At 44.0% G+C, this 13,782-nt stretch overlaps 1 protein-coding gene across 2 annotated transcripts in view; it reads left to right on the plus strand.

Moving 5' to 3' along the window:
* The window catches only part of MTREX (Mtr4 exosome RNA helicase), a 76,955-nt gene that overhangs the window by 60,431 nt on the left and 2,742 nt on the right, over positions 1–13,782 (plus strand). For both annotated transcript variants that reach the window (XM_061617956.1, XM_061617967.1), the window contains exons 22-25: positions 5,722–5,885; positions 7,493–7,598; positions 8,300–8,356; positions 9,716–9,878. In XM_061617956.1, the coding sequence (XP_061473940.1) occupies positions 5,722–5,885; positions 7,493–7,598; positions 8,300–8,356; positions 9,716–9,878 (490 nt within the window). The remainder of the gene's footprint in view (positions 1–5,721; positions 5,886–7,492; positions 7,599–8,299; positions 8,357–9,715; positions 9,879–13,782) is intronic.

Raw genomic sequence — 13,782 nt, forward strand, 5'->3', positions numbered from 1 at the left:
AACCAATTTCTTATCCACAAGAGGACCTCTCCTCTGATTCCATGACTGCTAAGCTTCCTCAGAAGCCTTTGGTGAGGTACCTTGTCAAACGCTTTTTGAAAGTCTAAGTACACTATGTCCACTGGATCACCTCTATCTATATGCTTGTTGACACTCTCAAAGAATTCTAATAGGTTACTGAGACAGGACTTTCCCTTGCAGAAGCCATGCTGGCTCTGCTTCAGCAAGGCTTGTTCTTCTATGTGCTTAGTTAATCTAGCTTTAATAATACTTTCTACCAGTTTTCCAGGGACAGAAGTTAAGCTAACTGGCCTGTAATTTCCGGGATCCCCTCTGGATCCCTTTTTGAAGATTGGCGTTACATTTGCCACTTTCCAGTCCTCAGGCACGGAGGAGGACCCAAGGGACAAGTTACATATTTTAGTTAGCAGATCAGCAATTTCACATTTGAGTTCTTTGAGAACTCTCGGGTGGATGCCATCCGGGCCCGGTGATTTGTCAGTTTTTATATTGTCCATTAAGCTTAGAACTTCCTCTCTCGTTACCACTATTGGTCTCAGTTCCTCAGAATCCCTTTCTGCAAATGTTAGTTCAGGTTCAGGGATCTGCCCTATATCTTCCACTGTGAAGACAGATGCAAAGAATTCATTTAGCTTCTCTGCAATCTCCTTATCGTTCTTTAGTACACCTTTGACTCCCTTATCATCCAAGGGTCCAATTGTCTCCCTAGATGGTCTCGTGCTTTGAATGTATTTATAGAATTTTTTGTTGTTGGTTTTTATGTTCTTAGCAATGTGCTCCTCAAATTCTTTTTTAGCATCCCTTATTGTCTTCTTGCATTTCTTTTGCCAGAGTTTGTGTTCTTTTTTATTTTCTTCATTTGGACAAGACTTCCATTTTTTGAAGGAAGACTTTTTGCCTCTAAGAGCTTCCTTGACTTTGCTCGTTAACCATGCTGGCATCTCCCTGGCGGTACCTTTTCTGATCTGCGGTATGCACTCCAGTTGAGCTTCTAATATAGTGTTTTTAAACAACTTCCAAGCATTTTCGAGTGATGTGACCCTCTGGACTTTGTTTTTCAGCTTTCTTTTTACCAATCCCCTCATTTTTGTGAAGTTTCCTCTTTTGAAGTCAAATGTGACCGTGTTGGATTTTCTTGGCAATTGGCCAGTTACATGTATGTTTAATTTAATAGCACTGTGGTCACTGCTCCCAATCGGTTCAACAACACTTACATCTCACACCAGGTCCCGGTCCCCACTGAGGATTAAGTCCAGGGTTGCCATCCCTCTGGTCGGTTCCATGACCAACTGGTCTAGGGAATAGTCATTTAGAATATCTAGAAACTTTGCTTCTTTGTCATGACTGGAACACATATGCAGCCAGTCTATGTCCGGGTAGTTGAAGTCACCCATTACCACCACATTTCCTAGTTTGGATGCTTCCTCAATTTCATATCTCATCTCAAGGTCTCCCTGAGCATTTTGATCAGGGGGACGATAGATCGTTCCCAGTATTAAGTCCCTCCTGGGGCATGGTATCACCACCCACAACGATTCTGTGGAGGAGTCTGCCTCTTTTGGGGTTTCGAGCTTGCTGGATTCAATGCCTTCTTTCACGTATAGAGCGACTCCGCCACCAATACGTCCTTCCCTGTCCTTCCGATATAGTTTATATCCAGGGATAACCGTATCCCACTGGTTTTCTCCATTCCACCAGGTCTCCGTTATGCTCACTATATCAATGCTCTCCTCTAAGACCAAGCACTCCAGTTCTCCCATCTTGGTTCGCAGGCTCCTAGCATTAGCGTACAGGCACTTGTAAGCAGTGTCTCTCTTCAAGTGTCTTTGGCACTTGTGGTTAGGCCTGTGGTAATTTTGCTCTTCTGAATTTATATCCTGTGCCCCTGCTCTCACAATGCCTACTTCTAGGCCTACCCCTTTTAAAATTTCATCATTTCTTTGGTTTTTATCCCAGGGGGGAGGTTTATTCCGAACCGAACCTTTCTCAGCTCCTGTCAGGTTTCCCCCCTCAGTCAGTTTAAAAGCTGCTCTGCCACCTTTTTAATTTTAAGTGCCAGCAGTCTGGTTCCATTCTGGTTCAAGTGGAGCCCGTCCCTTTTGTACAGGCCCGGCTTGTCCCAAAATGTTCCCCAGTGCCTAACAAATCCAAACCCTTCCACCCGACACCATCGTCTCATCCATGCATTGAGACTGCGAAGCTGGGCCTGTCTGGCTGGTCCTGCACGTGGAACTGGTAGCATTTCAGAGAAAGCCACCTTGGAGGTCCTGGCTTTCAGCATCCTACCTAGCAACCTAAATTTTGCTTCCAGGACCTCACGGCTGCATTTCCCCATGTCGTTGGTGCCAACGTGCACCACGACCACTGACTCCTTCCCAACACTGTCTACCAAACTATCTAAACGACGGGCGATATCTGCAACCTTCGCACCAGGCAGGCAAAACACCTTGCGGTCTACACGCCCATCACACACCCCACTGTCTATGTTCCTAATGATCGAATCACCCACTACAAGGATCCCTCCACCCCCTGGAGATATATCCTCGGCACGAGAGGACAGCTGCTCATCCCCCAAGGAATGGGTCCCTTCTAAGGGATCGTTTCCCTCTTCCACAGCTGGATGCTCTCCTTCCTCGAGACCATCGTTCTCCATGATAGCAGGAGAGCTATCATCGTTGGAGTGGGACACAGCTATAACGTCCCTGAAGGCCTCCTCCACACACCTCTCTGCCTCTCTCAGCTTTTCCAGGTCCGCCACCTTGGCCTCAAGGAAATGAAGTCGTTCCCGGAGAGCCAGGAGCTCATTGCACCGAGAGCATACCCACGACTTCTGTCCAACAGGCAGATAGTCGTACATGCTGCAGGCAGTGCAAAACACTGGAAAGCCCCCACACCCCTGCTGGCTTCTTACCTGCATAGTTTTGTTTAAGGTTTATTATGTCAATGGGTTGGAGACTGCGGTTTAGTTGAGGTCAGGGAACAGACGGGCAGAGTGGGGGGCCCTGGCCTCCTCGCCCTGCTGCCGAACTCGCTCTGCTGCTTAACTCGCCTTGACGCTTTGTCAGCTGGGGCCTTTAAAAAGGCTAAAGCTGCCCTTTTTAGCAAGGACTGAGCTGACTCTCTCCCTGTATGTATCGGTGGAGTTTCTTTTTCCCCCTTCTCTCCGACTGGAATTTAGCCTTGTTTACAGTGTCTCCTGAAGCTTTCCTGCTAGGGTGGTGTTGAAAACTAGCTTTCTATACGCTTCCTTCTCCTAGGATCTGTCTCCTAAGATATAGGTTCTTTCAGGATTTGGCTCCTAGCTCAGGGTGACCTTGGGCTGCCCTTATTAGTTATTGCTCTGAGCTGTTTTACTTCAATTAAATAATGGAATAAATGGGAGCTACTTACCCTCTTTTCGCTCTGCTGCTTAACTCGCCTTGACGCTTTGTCAGCTGGGGCCTTGACGCTTCGTCAGCTGGGGCTCCCTCTAGCTCATGGAGCAGGCAGGGTGTTGTCATCTCCATGTAATGTTAAAAGCAAAGGACACCATTTATGTATATGTGTACTTCTGGTAATTACAACCATGCATGTGAATATTGTACTTGAATATGAGATCCAGAGTATAAACAGTATCATAAAAGCTGCTCTGAGCAATTGCTGTATTTGATGTTCTTCCAGATCAGATTGGCATAGAGAATCTGGATGGTTTAGGAGTTTTGGGATGGTGGTGACTGTCTTTTCACTTTCCCTCAAGGCACATAACTCAGCTTGCTCCCTTGATTGAGGTGTCTCTTCTTTGGGCATATTGATATAGCGCCTCATGTTTGTCTGTGATACGCTGTGATCTGGATTGTGTTAGTTAATCTTTATGGAACTGACATGGAGAATTCCAGCTGGGTTTGATTTTGTTCAAATCTATTCTAGTTTTATAATTCAGCATAAATCTCTCCATACAGCTGTCTCTCCAATCTGAATCAGGTGAGGTGCTTCAGGTGCTAGACTGGTGCTTGGAGGCAGTGATGGGCTGGATGTGGACCAGTAAATTGAAGCTGAATCCTGATAAGACATAGGTGTTACATGTTTACAGTTCTCAGGTCTGTGACTTGGGGAGGCCTGTTGTGGACAGTGTTGCACTCTCCTGAAAGGAGCAGATTTGTAGCTTGGGGATACTTCCATTATCAGTGGAAGCTGAAGAGGCGTTGGTGGCTAGGAGTATCTGTTGCCAGCTATGGCCCCAAGGCAGAAATGACTTGGCCACTGTGCTCTGTACTCTGATTCCTTCCAGATTGGATTATTGCAACACACTCTACTTGGAGTTGCTCATGAAGACTGCTTAGAAATTTCAACGGCCCGAAGGGCAGCAACCTCGTTACTGGCTGGAGTTCCATTTAGAACTTGCATAACCCCTATTTTAAAACAGCTGCACTGGTTTCCAGTTCATTTCCAGCCTCAATTCAAGGTGCCCACATTAGTGTTTAGAGCCCAAAGTGACTTACGTCCCAAATATCTAGAAGACCTTCTCTGTTAACTCTCAGGTGTTATGATCAGCAGAGGTGGGTCTCTTGGTATTACTGTCACCCTTGGAAGTTGGGGTGGCAGCCTCTAAGCCAGGGAAAGGCTGTCTCCGGCTCACAGATCAAGTGTGGCCTGCCAGGCCTTCCATTCAGCCCACAAGGCTGTTTTGGGGATTCATACATGGTGTCAGGTGTGGGGCAAGTAAGGGTGGGGTTTCAAAGGAATTGGGAGCTTAAAGTGGGCCCCTGGTTGTTCCTTTGGTGGAGCAAGGCACCTTTTCAACTGCCAATCAGCTGATGCTGATAAGAGTGTGCCTTGCTCAAGCAGGGGAAAGAGCAAGTGGCTTCTATTTCCCAGTACTGCTCTTTGAAGCCTCCCCACATGGCTTCTTTCCACCTCCAACACAGGAGGTGGAAAGAAGCTGCATGGGAATGTTGAAAGTCCTTTGTGATCCTCCCCGCTTCTCCTGTGCCCCTTTGACATTGGGGGTGTAAAGGAGATGGGGGAGAGGATCGTAAAAGGCTTTGCGATCCTGCCCATGTTCCTCTTTTGCACCTCTGACATGAAAATGCACATTTCTTTCTGGCTTCCCTCAGAAGCAGCAGGCGCTTGGGAATCCCACAAGGGATTTTGATAGGTGGGCGGGACAGTGTGATGTCATAATGATGCGTTTGATTGACATGGCCCCACCAACTGTGAGGCTGGTCCTGAGAAGAATCTGATGTCATGGAGCCAAAAAGGTTCCCCAGCCCTGCCCTAAGCTGTGGAATTCCCTCCACGAGGAGGGGTGTCTGGCATCTTTATTGTAGAGCTTTCATCATATGCTGAAGACTCACCTCTTTCCTCTGGCCTTTGACGCCTGAGATTTATTTTGCACCCACTTGTATATTTTAGGATCCACTTATATTCATGTATTTCACATTTTGGTGTCTTGCCCTGAGACCTTATGGTGAAGGGTGGGTAAGAAATCCAGTTGATGATGCTGATACATTCTTGCCACAAAAAACCTTAAACTTTTTTTGTTTTCTTGTTTATGAAGATATTTCTCCCTTTGCTTCACAGATGTATGGGTGGATATGTGGCCTGTGGAGATAACGGAGATGAAAGCTTTACTTTCATAACACAACTTTTTTCCCCCAGAAGACAGGGTCAAAAGTGTCTCAATGCACGATTTCTTATAACACCTCTGTGCTTGTGTTTTAGATTGCTATAGACATTAAAGCAGCAAAACGAGAACTGAAGAAGGCCAGGACTGTTTTACAAATGGATGAGCTCAAGTGTCGGAAACGTGTTTTGAGAAGGTTGGGTTTTGCAACCTCTTCAGACGTCATAGAGATGAAAGGACGAGTTGCTTGTGAAATCAGCAGGTAACAGATGTTACTGCTGTAAAAAACAGGATAACGAATGTATAGATGTTTATAAGCAATTTTCCTCTTCGTCACGATGTCCCATGATATTAGACACTGCAGAAAGATCTCATATTAAAACACGTGGAAGTGGTGAGGGCAAGATTGAAGGGATCCTCCCTAGGACTTTGAAAGTGACATGCAGAACAAATTTTAATTGTAGGGGAGAAAAAAACCAAGAAGGCTGGGATCCAAAGAACTCCACAGGTAGTTCAATGAACGCAACAGGCCTTTGGTTTGTGCGTTTCAAGCAGCAGCGCCTGCCCCCAGTAGCCATTTAGAAAACTGCTTTTGAAATACTTATGAAACTGTTTTGTGCAAGTATTTGTGTTCAGTCTTTAAAATTCTGTAGTGTGTTACGTTATATTAATCTGCTCAGAGCACTAATTGCTAATGTCTGAAATCAAAAGTTTTTTTTTAAAGGCATCTTAATTTAGAACAGCAGAATTAACCAATATATGTCGTGTATTACCAATACCATTCATTAGAGAATAGAAAATAATTTGAAAACTTTGTATATGTTATTTTTTTAATATAACATAAAGTGTGCTTCCTTGTCTCCCAATAAACATGCTTAGCTGTTCGTTTATTCCCTTCGGTCTCATAAAATATATAGATTCTGTTCTTCTAACTAAATCTCCTCCAGCAAAGTTCAGTCTCAGTTACCCAACTGATACACTAATCCATCTTGACCCTTGTTTTCTTAATTTTTGGTTCTCAGGATCTCTTCTGGTATCTGTCGGGAGGATGAGCTGGGCTCCTGGGGGGTTGTCAGAAGAGGATTCAAATGGCTGGCAGAGGGAGGAGGGAGGAACTTACCCTCTGTGGAGCGAAGCCGAAACAGAGGACATGCCAGAGATAGGGTCGCCTAGCAACGGGGAGCCTGAGAGCCTTGAAGTTTTAGAATCCCCCCCAGACATTCCCAGGCCCTCCCTTCTCCGCAGCTCAGAGCAAGAGGGAGGGCTGATCACAGCAGAAAGGCGGAGAGATGGTTTACCCTCAGCTCTTCCTTTATCACCCATAGGGGAATCGGACACTTCAGAAGAGGAGGAGGTGATGCCTCCCCCCTCACCACGCACACGCAGACGGTTGAAAAGACAGGAGAGAAGGGGGGGAAGGCGGGCAGTACCTGAGGGGGAGTTAAGGAGGAGCGAAAGGTTGCGCGCCCGTTTAGCCCCTTCTTAAAGAACAGGCGGGAAGCAGCCCCTTGCTCTGTCAACTTTCTCCCAATGTCGCAGGACCTGTATCCCTGTATTGCTTCATGAGAAAGCGCAGTCTTTGTTGGACATTACTCTAATAAAACACGAATTAACTACAACCTCTGGTCTGGTTCCTGAGTCGCATCCTGGCCCTGACAGTATCCCATCTGTAAAAGTTATGACAACATCTGGATGCTTTCATTTCTCTCTATTTTTCTAGATGGTAGTGGAAAAAAAATACCTTTTATTTTTAATAATTTTATCTTTTGAACAAAAACTGCTATATTGTTAGTTTTCCATAAAATTGATTTTAAATGTATAAGATGATGAAGAACTTTCTAATACAGCCAATTTATTTTCCCCTTCCAGTGCAGATGAGCTGTTGCTGACTGAAATGATGTTCAATGGACTTTTCAATGACTTATCTGCAGAACAAGCAACTGCTTTACTAAGCTGCTTTGTATTTCAAGAAAATGTAGGTTAATTTTGCTAGAAACTAGAAAATCCTTTCAAATTAATCAGAAAAGCACCTAGATTATACATGGCTCATTAAGATAAAAATAGGCATGGTGGTGCATCCAGGATCAGATACTACCTTACAGGTAGGGCAAGAGCATCAAAGACTCTTACCACATTTCCTCCTGGTAGGTAACACTAAAGAAAGCTCTAGCAAGCTCTAAGTGTCAGACAGGTCAGAAGCAGAAAAAGGAGCCAAACTCTGCAGGCAGTTAAATGACATCCACAGCAATCAAAATGTTTGCAGAGATGTTGCTGAGTTCCCTGTCTCAAAATGATCTCTTTTTTTTTTAACTCCATTATATTTTAATGTTAACTTTCCTAGATCTTAAAGTGCATTCTAAAAAGTTTTAAATATCAGTGGCCAGGATCCAAACAGTTCTGTATACACACAAAGTAATTGCTGGTTTCTCTCCTCCTCCCCCCCAGCTGTATTGTCTTGCACTGCTATTCCTAAAGGTCCTCTGCCCCTCTGAAGTAGCTTTTGGGGGAACATTAAGGGCTGCAGCTAGTAGAGAGGTGCACATGAAACAGACAAACTTGACTGCTTATATTCTAGCCAGCATTCTGAAAGAGGGAAAATGGAGGGGAGGAGAACTTGGGCAGAACCCAATGTTGTGCGACTGGAAGTCATTGATATTTTTTTCATCTTTTTTTCAGTCCAGTGAAATGCCCAAACTAACAGAACAATTGGCAGGCCCCCTCCGTCAAATGCAGGTAAACTTAAGTGGATAATTTTTCTCCCAGAGGAAATGCATCTTTTATTACAATTGATTTTATACGCAATTATAAGTTGGTTACCTTTCCTTTCTTGCTCCACAATCTAAACGTGCCATAGCAGATCTATTTGTGACATTGCACTGGCACAGTTCTTGATAGGCCCATCCTAAGTACTTTGCTTTAGCTTGGTACACTTAAGAACTGGATGTTTGGGAGGATTGAAATGATTTTTGCATACTAGTGAGCTGTGTGATATGGTTTTTGCACACCAGTTAGCTGTAGGCATTTTCTGTTCTGGTCACATGATTGGGGGCATGAAAGAAATCAACAAGGTGGTCCCTGCTTTCTCAGTGACTGCCTTTGGATTCTCATACCTTGGATTAATAAACCAGGATATTCCTTTGTAAATCACTTAGAGGTTCTTAACGAGTAAGCAGTATATAAATATTGTTAAAGAAAATAAAGATGCCTCATGTACCCACACATAGCTGTTTTGTATCACACAAGTCAGGAAACAAACTAGGAAGTTTTCAGTTAACTATAGTTTTCTGTTGCATGCAAACTGGCAACCTATGGTTAATGAACAAATCAGGATAAACAATTATGGTTTAAAGCTGGCTTGATATCCTGGCTCGTTTGAAAGCCGTTAGCCCTAGTTTCCTGGTTCAGATGTTAAGGGAAACTATAGTTAATGTTCCTGGCTTGTTAGCTCACTTGTTTGAAGGGAAGAGTGAAACAGGTATGTGTGGGAGAGTGAGGCTTGTTAAGATCCTCCTCAGAGACGCTGCTCTGGATGCCCCTGTGAAACAAGGTGAAATGAATTAGGGAAAGGGGCTTTTCATCCATGGCACCCTATCACTGGGGAGTTGTTTCCACACACAAGTTCACCTGGCATCGTCTTTCTAGCACCATTTTTATTTATCCAGGCTTCGTAAATGAGCATTTAAACAGAACTCGAGTTCTGTTTGTGTAAGCTGTTTGGTTTTGTAAATTGAGCTGCTTACCAGTTGTATTTTCTTCCATCAAAACAGATTTTTTAAAATACTACATTCTAGTGGGTTTTGTTTATTTTAGTAATGTTGGCTTTTTCTTTTTCTTTTTTTGTAAGCTGCCCAGGAAACATGTCAATAGGCAGTCATATAAGTTGGCTGCGGCTGCAGATACTCCTACTATATGTTGTCTATTATTGCTACTAATAGTAATAATCTTGGCTTATTAAGTAGAGATATGATAGGCCAAATGTGGCGAGCAAATGATCAGCTCTTGACTGTCTGGCATGCATATTCCAGGAAGATAATTTTCATTTGGTTTGTGTTTATTTTTTAAAAAATAAATAAAAGGATTTCCTTTTTATAGGAATGTGCAAAAAGAATTGCTAAAGTATCAGCAGAAGCTAAGCTGGAAATTGATGAGGAAAACTACCTGAATTCATTTAGGCCAAACTTGATGGATGTTGTATACACATGGGCCAACGGAGCAACGTTTGCTCACATATGCAAAATGACAGATGTCTTTGAAGGTATGAACATCTATATTATTATTATTAGTTTATTTATTAGATTTGTTAGTCTTTTGCTACCCGAAGGTCTCCAAGCGACTTACAGCACTGTTAAAAAAACACAAATGCATCATTCCATTAAAAAAACCCCCATAAAACAGCACCACCACCCCCCAAATACAGCTGTAGAAAGCTTTGGCAGCTCACTAATAACAAACAGTATCATCCTAGTCTATCAAATCCTGGCAACAAAAAGATGTCAATGAAGGCCAGGCAGACTTCACTGGGGAGCACATTCCACATCTGAAAAGGCCGTTCATGGCAGTGCTTCCGATTTATAAGATGGTAGGGTAGTATAGGTGTGTGTTTTGCATGACTGCAAATGTGAAAGTATGTGACTCTTCAATACACACAACACTCACCTCAACTAAGGTTTCCTAATCAGTGCCCTGCCCCTCCTCCCCTATGTGTGGTTTCTGCTCCCCACATTCACTCCCTTGTGTGCTGAATTTCTTATATATGGGTTGCACAAGCTTTCAGCCTGATCCTGTGTTTATTCAGAAGCAGGTTCCACTGAGTTCAGTTGAACTGAAGCTTGCTCCAATGTAACTGTGTAGGATTTAAATTTTACTTCCTTTTTTTGAGACCTTGTGTGGTTTGTACATGAGGAGAACGTGAGAACATGTTTACCACACCTTGTCCCAGTGCTGCTGTGCACAATTAAATGGGAGTAGTAGAAGTTATCCCTCAAGTTGCAAGCATAAAAACTGTCATTCTCTACAAGTCTTTTTCAGAAAGGCTCTTGAATAATTTATACTTGCTTACATAAAAAGAACCCTGCCAGATCAGACCAAAGGCTTATCTAGTCCACCATCCTGTTCATGCAGTGACCAATCAAACATGTATGGGGAGCCTACCAACAGGACATTTCACAGAATAGCACTCTCCTGCTCAGGTTTTTGGATAACTTTTTTCTGGTTCTTTTGTGTCCTGGATTTTCTCTTGTTCAGCTTTCAATGACTCTCTAGTCTTAGAGAGAAACTTATTCCAAACAATGTTCCCCACACCTTGCAGAATATTATGCACCTCTCTCTCTCTCACACACACGCACACACACTCTCTCTCACACACGCGCACACACACATTTTTCTAAGCTAAAAAGCCCCAGATGCTGTAACCTTTCCTCATAGAGTTTTTCCAGCTTCTTGATCAGTTTGGTTGCCCTTTTCTGCACCTTGTCCGTTTTTACAGTGTCCTTTTTGAGGTGTGATGACCAGAACTGTAGACAGTATTAGAGGTGTGGTTGCATTATAGAGTTTTATAACATCATTATGATATTGGCAGTTTTATTATCAGTTTATTTTCAAACAGTCCCTAGCTTTGAGTTGTGTCTAATGAAGCTGTCCCATTAGCACAAGGACTTCCACCTGTGCAATGGGAATTTCTCTCCTTAGCCTCTCCCTGTGTGCTCTCCATGCACCCCAAATCTGCTCCAGGGGGTTGGGGGAAATCTGGAACAGATGTGGAGGCATGGTGGTGTGAGAGGAGAGGAGGTCCCATTGTCCAGGCAGATGTTCTTGCACTATTGGGCTAACTTCATTAGATAAGAACCCATGAAATTTGTCTTTCACAGCTGTTGCGTAATGGTTTGACATTTGCATTGAGGTGTTTACCGCAATCCCAAAGTTTCTTATCTTGTCAGTCTCTGCAACCAGAGACCCCATCAGTATATATGTGAAGCTTGGGGGGAGGGGAGTTTGCCCCCATGTGAATCACTTTATACTTGCTTATATTAAACTGCATTTGCTATTTTAATACCCATTCTACCATTTTGCAGGTAAGGTTTTAGAGCTCTGTTTTTTAAAAAAAATTATCCTAAATCATTCGGAATAATCAGCATACATGGCCATCTCACTGCTCATCCCTAACTCTAGATTATTTATGACAGGGTTTGCCAATACACCTGCTAGTATCCCCTATGGCAACCATAACAGATGAAGTATCCCCTCAAAAGTCCAGTTCTCAGATATGGAGGCAAATTTTAGGGAAAGTTTCATATTTCTGTTTGAGTAGCAATTTCATATTTCAGTTCTTTAAGAACTCTTGGGTGCCAATTGAACCTGATGATTTGTTCATCAGTATTATCTAGAAATTAATTCTTAGTCATCACTATGTGCTTCACTTCCTCAGAATCCCTTACAGAAGTGTCAGTTCAGACACAGGTGTCGGCCCTGCATCTTCCCCAGTGTAGACAGATGCAAAGAATAATTCATTTCCCTGCAGTCTCCTTAAGCGCACCTTTCACTTCCTTATTGTCCAAACTGTATGCTCCCCAGCTCTTGTTAGCTTACCTCCAGGGGTAAGTTTAAAAGCTACTCTTTTTAATAAACACCAGCTGTCTGTCTCCATCCCTTTTGTACAGGGCGAGCTTGTCCCAAAATATTCCCTGGTGTCTAACATATCTAAACATTGGATGGCCCATACAGTCGTGCCGGCTTCTACATCAGGGCTGTTTACTATTGAAAGGCGAAAGAGATTGACTGCCCTGGCCTCTTTGCCTTGTTGCTAAATTTACACAGATGCTTAACACACAGTTTGCTTAACTTATTACCTTGACACTTTGTCAGTGAGGCTTTCACTTTGAGCCAGTGTTACTTTTGTATCCCTAGCTAGCTTTCCCCAACTGCTGCTGTAGCCAGTTAAATCAAGGGCCTGTTTACATGCCAAGAAAATGTGCATCTGGCGCAAAATGCAGATCCTTTTAATTTGGACCGTTTACTTGATGTTTTACCCAACCCACGTGCAAACTACTGCTTTTAAAATCCGCTTCTGCTCCTACCATGTATTACCTTTAAAGCACCTTTTGGCTGCGCAGTTTCTTTGGCATTAGTTCCTCCCTTTTTGCTGCCCCTTTAACTGTCCCTGGGCGTCATTTTGTTTCCGGACCTTGACGAAGCAACTTTTGGTTGCTCTCGCCTTAAGTCAAACTCCGAGAGAGAAGGCAGGGCTTCCATTAGTGCAGAACAGTCAGATCGGCGTCCTCATTATGGGGAAGATCAACCTGCGAAGCCCAGACTGAAAGCAGACGCTGGACTTTTGTGAGCCAAGAAGCGCTGCAACATGCACACATGCGCCCGCATGTCTCAATGTGCCAGGCGCCTCTGGCGATTTCTCCGGGTCCTGCCTGCCTGCGCTTCTTCCTCCCCCGCCCCCCATGATCTGCTGTCTCCCCCAGAGCTCTGAAGACCAAGAGAAAAAAACTGTGGGCTGCAGGCTTGCTCAGGCTGGCTCCTTTACCACCCGCCTCCGTTTCCTGGAGTGGGGGCAAGAGCCGGGGCGAAAATGTGCGTGTGTGTCTTTGCACTTGCATTTTCAGAGATGCTGGCTCTCCGGGCTGCGTGCCTTCCTTTCTCTCGCTTTCCCAATACATTTCCTTGTGTGTGTGTGTAGGACCTCTTCAGCCTCTTTTGAATAAACTAGTAGAGCCTCTAGCCTCTGGTGCATAGGATTGCATTGTATGACTGCAATCGCCGTGCACACTTTGGCAAAGAGCCCCATTCAGCATTTCTGAATTAATATGCTTCGTATGCTATCGTTTCTGGACTTTTCCAAGTTCTCACTGCTCACATAAACTGCTCCTGTCTGAAGTTGTTGGGCAACAAAACGGAACAAAATAAGAAACCCTACTAGGGCCAGTGTCTGTGATTTTCTCTCTCTAAAGATAATTTCGCGCAGGGTGGGAGGGATTCCCTTTCTTTCAAACGCCTAGTCCTTCGTTTACGGAAACACCGCCCCTTCCCCTCCTCCGCAGTTAACACGCTAATGTGTGGGCTCGGCAACAAGGAAACGCTGATAGCAATGAACGCACGTGCATGTGAATGCTACAAAGAAAAACAGCCAGTTTATTTGTAACGTGGGCGGAAGT

Source organism: Rhineura floridana, chromosome 1 (genome assembly GCF_030035675.1).
Source record: "Rhineura floridana isolate rRhiFlo1 chromosome 1, rRhiFlo1.hap2, whole genome shotgun sequence".
In the NCBI taxonomy this organism is placed as follows: domain Eukaryota; kingdom Metazoa; phylum Chordata; class Lepidosauria; order Squamata; family Rhineuridae; genus Rhineura; species Rhineura floridana.